The 8,666-nt window shown below is 27.6% G+C and overlaps 1 protein-coding gene across 3 annotated transcripts; it reads right to left on the minus strand.

Annotated features, from left to right (window-relative positions):
* Positions 1 to 1,136: 1,136 nt before the first annotated feature.
* LOC105458290 (alpha-tocopherol transfer protein-like) lies at positions 1,137 to 6,993 on the minus strand. Of its 3 annotated transcripts, none has more exons than XM_011703474.1 (8): positions 6,822 to 6,993; positions 5,222 to 5,258; positions 4,556 to 4,700; positions 3,314 to 3,473; positions 3,003 to 3,183; positions 1,956 to 2,093; positions 1,714 to 1,819; positions 1,137 to 1,443 (listed from the first exon to the last, which is right to left on the minus strand). In XM_011703474.1, exons 3-8 carry the CDS (start codon positions 4,692 to 4,694, stop codon positions 1,286 to 1,288), a joined length of 882 nt encoding a protein of 293 aa, XP_011701776.1. In that variant the 5' UTR covers positions 4,695 to 4,700; positions 5,222 to 5,258; positions 6,822 to 6,993; the 3' UTR covers positions 1,137 to 1,285. The 3 variants fall into 3 exon arrangements, with proteins under 3 accessions (XP_011701776.1, XP_011701774.1, XP_011701775.1); XM_011703472.1 differs by having other exon boundaries at positions 1,908 to 2,093; positions 6,822 to 6,991; XM_011703473.1 differs by lacking the exon at positions 5,222 to 5,258 and having other exon boundaries at positions 1,908 to 2,093; positions 6,822 to 6,991.
* Between the last annotated feature and the right edge of the window lie 1,673 nt (positions 6,994 to 8,666).

Genomic DNA, 8,666 nt, shown 5'->3' on the forward strand with positions numbered 1-8,666 from the left:
TCAATTATAGATAATAGACTGATATTGTAGATAGAATCTTCTTAATGAATGTTAATAGATCGCGTCTTTTCTGAACTTATATGTACCGATTCAACAATTTAAAATGGGTCTGTTGGGTCAAAATATGCACAACATGTTTACATCACTTAATGTTAATATTATACTGTTGAATGTACATAAATAATAACATGATTTACGAAAGATACAAGAGCATTTTATGATCTTTGTTACAGTGTTATAAAATAGGCCGGAATAAATTGATTTAATCGTTAAGCTAATGCAAGGCGACTATTAAACGTCCATTATATCGATAACTATATTTGGATCATGCAAATTACGGCGCACAACTTTTTTTAAATGTTTCACTTGATATGCAACGATTAGTTTTTTTATATAATTGCGTAAGCTCTTTTTTCTCCACTTTATATTGTATATTATTTTTCCTTACAAGACAATGTATTATAATCGTCGTAAGATCGCTTGAAAAAAATGATTATTTGTCGATGTTTTATGCATATACATTCTTTTAATATCTTCTAAATGTAATCTAAAATATAAATATAAACAATTTATTTAAAATATATTTTTTATATTTTATTATTACATTACATATGCTTTTACAACAATAAATAATTAAAGACATACGCAAAGATATTTATTACTATATTTTAAATTAGTTTATAGATTTGATTAAAGCTGATAGAAATAAAAATATTTGTTAAATATATTATATATTTGTTATATATTTGTTAAATATGTTTAAAATATTTGTTAAAAAACATGCTTCTAACAATGATAACATAGAAGTGGCGCTATCTTGAGACTGACATCATGAAATAACGAGAATAAAAGCTTCTTCGTTCGTCGGATAATAAATGACTGTAAAACAGTTAATTCAAAATACAAATTTTGATAAACTTTTATAAGAAATTAAAACTGTATTAAAAATTCTTTGTTAATCTTTCTTATAAATAATAAATAGTATAAACGTATTTTTAAATAAAAAATTAGCTTTTAGTGTTTTCAATTAAGAAATTATCTGTTTCATTCCATTGTCTTCCAAAAAGTGTATATAATACAATACAATGTATAAAATTTAATTTTTAAAGATATAAAACCATTTTCGTTTAAAAAAAATCACTTTTATGCAATTTTACATCTTTGTTTCATTGATTGATTAAAATTATGCTAATTGTAATTTACAATTTTAATCGGATTAAAAAGTTGTGGCTCAATTAAAAACTTCCGTAGTAAGTAAAAAATAATTTATATAACAAGAATATCATTAATCTATATTCAGTTTTCGAAATGAACCTTGAAGCGCTTCGAATTCCATGAGACAAGACTTTGATTCCAATAAACGAGCATTCTCATTCGTACGACTCAGCTTTTCATCCCGTAGAAACCAATCTTTATACTGTTCAATTTTTTCTTGCCACGCAGCTATATTTATGTAATAGAGAATTAAGTAATATTATAAATGAAATAAATCCAATAAATTAAAACCACTTCATTCTCATAATTATATCAAATTATACATATATAAGCTTAATTAAAATAATTACGATAATATAAGTGCTTAATTAATAAATATTCTTATTTATAAATATACATTATTTATAAACAATTTTTAAAGTAGTAACGCTATATACGTAGGTAAGAAACATATCAATAGTGCTTAAAATATAAAATAGAAAGAAATTATATATTTACCATTTAATTCTTGCAAAGTGCCTGCTTTACCACCCCATTCGTTAGGAAGTATATCTTTGTTTATGTAAGCATATAATTCTTCTGGGCCACCGTTAAAAATATGAAACTGTAAAGATAAGAAGTATATTTCTGTGTGCAGCCTTTCTGCTCTGTATCTTATTTAATGGTTATTTTATTTAAATCTTTAGCCTTACTTTTTCAATTAATCTTTTTTTTAAAAATGGATAAAATAAGTCCGTTACTTTAGTGACGAACGATGGCGCGTGAAGAAAATAAACGCCAGACAATCGGAAAGGCATGCTATCTTGCGCCGCCAACATTGCCCGTCTTACAATAGATTGCGCTGGATTTACTTTTGCAAAATGCTTCATACTATATCCCTAAAAAAACAAATTCTTTTTTTTTTTAAATTAACTACGCAAAATTTCAATAATGATGTGTGTGTAAGAAAGAGAGAGATATCTAAAGGATAGAATGTACAACAGAAGATTGCATTTAAGCACGAAGTACATTGAGTACACCCTCATCTATGAGGGTGTACTCAATGTACTTCGTGCTTAAATGCAATCTTCTGTTGTACATTCTATCCTTTAGATATCTCTCTCTCTCTTACACACACACACACACACACACACACACATTATATACACATATATACCGCAACTTTTATATTTTTTTAAATAATTTTATTTATTTTTTAAATAATTTTAAAATATCAATAATATATAAATTTGTTATATTGTGAAAAAATGCAATTTATACTGAAGCAATGAATATTTTATATTCGTTTAAATTTAAACTTTAGAACTGAATAATGCCAAAAGTTCCTCCGAGATAAATTATGGTTTAACACAATTAAATCGAGAAACGTCTTCAACGATCAAGACTGGATCTTGATACATAATATTTTTATGTAAATTCTAAACACATTTTTTATTTATTTTAATTGTGTGCTGATTACTATCGGACTTGCAACGCAATCATAAACGGAAGCTAGGTAGTAAGATCACAAATTAAATTAAATTTTCAATTTAATAATAATATGCTAATAAGAATCTTTAAAACATTGCGAAAAATATTTTTAGGCACTAAGATCCCTAGTCTCGACCAATAAAGACGGCTATTTATTGATTTAATTGCGTTACTTAGCGGTTTAATTTAACTTATCATTATATGGTATTAATAATTATTATTCTAATGTAAAGATAACTTGAAAGTACACTAAAGAATAGATAAAGATAAAAATAAAAGTACAATAAAAAACGTCGAAATAAAAGACAGTGTCATACCTCGAGATCTACGATCATAACATTGGATAAGCAGGTTTCTTCCATCAAACGAATGTCAAGTACCATTAAAATACGTCTCGTTAACGCTTGAAATGAAAACTTCTCTGGATCAGTCTCACGTAATCGAATGATGCTGACACGATATCCTTCCTCGGTTAGTGATGGCAAAACAAAGTATTCTCTAACAAATATATTTGTTTAAAAATACATGTAATAGTAAATTTAATTGAGATTTTCAATTTGTCTTAAAATTATCAGCTAATTTAATTTCTTTTTAGTCTATTTCGCGAAGAAATCTAAAATTTAATTACATGGTATTGACGCATCTATGAATATCTTGAGACAGCGGATCACGAGCGGCGAAAAATTCCGGTAAGAATGTTCGGACGGTGTAGTATCTTTCTAAAATTAATTTACACCTCTCAATACTATTCTTGCAATTGAAAAGAAATCTCTCCAGTTTGTCATTGTCTGCAATGAGCGAAAGAAGATCATTTTTTTTAAATTTTACTTGTTTTTTGCTGAATACGTATTATTTATTTAATTTAAGACAAAATTGTATTTTATTTTTTCATTTTTAATAAATACTCTCAACTCTTGCTATTATCTTGCTATTAACAGATGACATGTAAAAATTTTTCAAGATATTTATTTCTTTGATGATTTGCAATAAATGATAATCGGAATGAACTCTCACATTGAATTTTAATGCAAACAATATTATCTTATTATTAGGGGTATTTATCTTATGACGCACAAAATCACAATTGAAATTACCACTACGTCAACGTATTTATTGATGTTATTATTGTTGCTATTAACACTACATTCTACAATCTACATTACTAACTCTTTTTTATTCTCTTGAATAAATCTTGATATCAAATTAATGTTTGATTGCAACAAAAAAAAGAAGCTATTGTGAGCAAATAATCACTGAATAGAACAGTTACGAATAGCGCGTATGTGTATAGAAACTTATATAACTTTATATTTTACAAAAATACATTTTTAGAAAATAATCTTGTTGTGTGTAATTAAATTTGTTTTTAAATAAACTTCAATTTAGTTTTGAAACTATTTCGAAATTCTCAAAAATACTAGTGGACAGAGGAACATTTTGGAAAAATTTATAACATTAAAAAAAATTTAAATACAAAATATTTTTGAAACCATAAAAATTTTGTCTAAAACATTTTTGTATACCTTATTGTTTTGATGTTACTTCCTTAAAAACATAAAAGTTACTTTTCTTAAAGGTATGTTTTTTCTTATAATGTGCATAAAAGCATTTATAGAAAAATACATGTGTACTTTTAAAATACTTTAATTTATACTACATACTCAAAGTTTTGAAACTTATCAAAATTTTGAAACTTATTAAAAATTATTATAGTAGAGGATTATTTGAAGGAATATTTGTTTCCTTGTTAATTCAGATAGTTTTCAATATTTTGCATATTATTATAATTATTTGAAGTTATACTTCTATAACAGTGAAACGGTATGTTTTGATTATTGTCGACGTAATTGCGAGTAATTTACGAACGAACCTATGTGATTCGGCAAGTGCGGCTGTTTTGAGAGCCATTCCCGAAGCGCTCTGATATCTTGTTTTCTCATTTCCGGGTCAGGTGGGAGTTGCTTGTCTATATATTTCTGTTGCGCCGGCGTTGGCGGTAATAACGTCATGATTTTCTGAAACAGCCACCAAATCGATATTGTTGTCTAGTCACACGATGCGAGGATTGCAAGATTTGATGCAAGAAAAGAAGAATTCCAATGGTATGTTTGGTACTGTAATGGAATTACATGGTAGATTATTAGTTAATTTTTATCAAATAATTGTTTTATTTAATATATAATAATTAATAAATTATCAATATATGATAAAATTAATTTTTATTATTTTGTAAATATTTTAGCAGAATTTGCGACAAATATGAAATTCTATAATATCGGACTTGATACAGTGTTGCAACATATATTTATTTTAAAAAATACACCGAATTTCTTTCATCATTAATGTGTTTTCTGGCTGATACGATTACATTTATCGGTTACTTTCGCATTTTTCCTATCATATAGAACAGATAAAGATAACACTAGGTTATACGTCTTTACAGAATTTAATTTTCTCATTTTAGTGAATAAATATTTGAATAGTGAATAAATTTTCTCATTTTAGTGAATAATATTTTATATATATAAATACTCACAAATTTCAAATGCCAGCTGAAGTTTTATAGTATAAACCTGAAAGAATTTTGAAGAATATTAAACAGAATACAGAAAACGGTATAATTTAGATACTATTTACGGCTGTTCTATCACTTTTATGTTGCTCATGAGCGTCCGCAGGGAGGGGGACAAGGAGGGGCCCATTTGCCCCCCGAATCAAACAAGTATAAGAAAATTCAGAATTTGCTCTCTTATTTTTACAAATAATAAATATGTTTGTCAAATGTGAGAGAGCTAAAATACAAGAGGTGCACAACGTTTGGATATTTGCTCCTCGCGGTAGTTTTTTATTAAAAATTTGGATCATGCTTCCCTCTAGAAAAAATCCTGCGGACGCCCTTAATGTTTGCTAATTCATATATATTTCTGCAAATCTTTATAATTTACATGATAATTTAACCATGTTATATGAGTATAATTATATGTATCCTTCATATTACATATCATAGAAAAAATTATTTCTGCAAATATATTTCCGTCTCGCCATTATAAGTGATATTTACTTCTTTAAAAGATGTGCTTAAGGAACGAAGTGAGGAAGTAATCGGAAATAACACACACGGACGAGTCAGAGAAACGTAAAGAAAGAGAATCCGTACGTGACGCGAATTCGATCTCGCAGGCGACCTCATTTCAAATTATTTTCAAATTTCGAACGCGCATTTTTTTGAAAGCCGATTAACTCATTGAATACCAATTAGCTCGCCAATTCTCCGCGAAAGTGAATAAAAGAACGAGATAGCAATGTTATCACCCACGCAAATTAACACATTTTTATTGCGCTTTTAAAGGAGTTATAAAATTAAATTGAAATATTAAATTTACATTAATAAATTGTCAATTTTAATCAATTTTCATTTCTTGAATTTAAATAAATATTTGTTATACTTTGCATGTTATGTAAGCAGCAGAGCGACAGTAACCAAATAATTTTTGTTGTTAATCGTTGTAAATGACAAATTTTTGTTATTTTAAGAATTTTACCTGCAAAAAGAAAAGATAAGAGAAGCATGATTTAATAATAAATTTTGATCTCCTTGATAATTATAGTAACGTTTATAAAATACTGTAATGAAAATATTATAATTATTAAATTATATAAAATATTTCTAATTAAACTTTAAATAAATTGTAATTCCAATTTGCAATTTTATACAATCCAATTTTTATATAATTATATCACGTGCAATTGAAAGTAATATTACTGATAAACCAGCGAAAATCACGGAGTGGATGATATATTTACGTGAGAGGATTTTATGTTAGAGAAGATAAGGTAATCGTGGATAGTCTCGAAAAAATTAATAATTAAATATGAGTTGATATAAAAACCTAAAATCCATTTAATAAAAATAAATTTTATAAAAATGATGTATAAAATAAGATTTTTTAAACTCTGTAAATATAATTTACTAAGATCAAAATAAGTATACAATTCCATTTTTTTAAATCTTTTATAAAAGAAATTCCGATTTTGTCGAAAAAATTTGTAAATAAAGAAGTAATTTCATGAATTCCATATATTGATTTATGGAAAAGGTTATTTCGACAACCGATCTTGGACATTGCGTCACTTACTTGTTTCTTCGCAGCAGTAACGAAAGGTCACACAAGAGCTTGACGTGAAAATCACGCACGTTGCACTACGGAACCCAGCACTCGACGAGTAAGGATATACCTTCCGCGGTTTCTGTCGCAGGATTTCTATATGCTCGAAACAAAACGATTCTTCTCTTTCTCGAGCCAGTAGCTAGTACACCAAGTTCCCCACCATTCGAACATTATACATGTAAGTATCATGCCACGTAGAAAGAACATTCACGTATACAGGCTCGTAACACCCAACACGTGCGTAAACTTAAATAGAGAATGCAGAGCTGCCCGTCTCGTCGTTTTCGCAATGGACTTAGTCGACGTGACTGGTTTACAAGGATGAATATCGATCACGATCATTGATCTTGCATGAAGGTAATAAATTTCGGAAAACATTTTCAAGAAACACTCACTGATTTAATTAAGGTAATCAAATGAACGATCTGTGAAGGAATTTCTTCTTTTTTACTTAGCTAAAACATCAATTTTATCAAAAGATTTAATGTATATTATAAGTACAATAGAACTCCATTTTTATGAACAAGTTTGAGTTCAATTTCAAATATATACGAACTCATAGCTGAGCTTTTATTATTTATTATTAACTAACAAGGGAAGTTAGGAAACCCGAAAATTCCGAAAAATCTGAAACTTTGTGTAAAAGTATAGCAATTCGTCCGTAGTACGAAACTATTTTTTGTTGGTGCTCTATTCCATTTTGAAGGGATGAAATCACCCCTTGAAAAAAATCAGGTTTTTCTTCCGACGTGAATATCGTCAAAACTGTGAGAGATAGATAAAAGTGTTCTAGATCAAAGTTGAATGGTTTGAAGTGTACTTTATGATAGTAATAAAAAAATTACAAAAAAATTTTTTTTAATATTTCTCTCACCACTTTAAATTCTTTTTTAAAATTTTTAAATTTTTTTGTGGCCAAATTAAAGGTTATTTTAATACAAATTTAACCATGCGTCATAAAGTTATTTTCCAAACAAGGAATAACGATGAAAGTAAATCTATTTTCGCAATATTCTGTATAATTATGAATCGTTTTTATCGCGCACGTGTAGACTACATTTATAAAGTAAAATTTGAATATCATAGAATATATCAGGGGTCAAATCGGTATAAACAACTAATTATTGTGGGAACAGTCTGTACGTATAATCACGGAAGTTTCTTATTTCATATAAATTATAACGTATCTTTGGACGATTAGACACACCACAATTCGTGCAAAAAACCATATCGCACAAAGTTTAATTTATTAATAATTAAATATTGCACAACATGTATTCCTACTTATATTTATATTATACTACAATAAAAATAGGAATAATTTACTGCGTATGCGTCAGCGTAAACGAGTACAAATTGTGTGCGTATAGAGGCGTTTGAGCGTAATTATTTCTCGAAAATGATACTTTGGAAAATAACTTTATCACACATGGTTGAATTTGTATTAAAATAACCTTTAATTTGGTCACAAAAGAATTTAAAAATTTAAAAAAAGAATGTGAAATGGGGGGTAAATATTAAAAAAAAAATAAAAAAAAATTTTTTGCTATCATAAAGTACACTTCAAGCCATTCAACTTTGATCCAGAACACTTTTTTCGATCTCTCACAGTTTCGACGATATTCACGTCGAAAGAAAAAAACCGATTTTTTTCAAGGGGTGATTTCATCCCTTCAAAACGGAATAGAGCACCAACAAAAAATAGTTTCGTACTACGGATGAACTGCTCTACTTTTACACAAAGTTTCAGATTTTTCTGAATTTTCGGGTTTCCTAACTTCCCTTGTAAGTTAGAGATATCTTTTAGAAATT

The sequence above is a fragment of the Wasmannia auropunctata genome, unplaced genomic scaffold (genome assembly GCF_000956235.1).
Source record: "Wasmannia auropunctata unplaced genomic scaffold, wasmannia.A_1.0 LD334550.1, whole genome shotgun sequence".
NCBI lineage: Eukaryota > Metazoa > Arthropoda > Insecta > Hymenoptera > Formicidae > Wasmannia > Wasmannia auropunctata.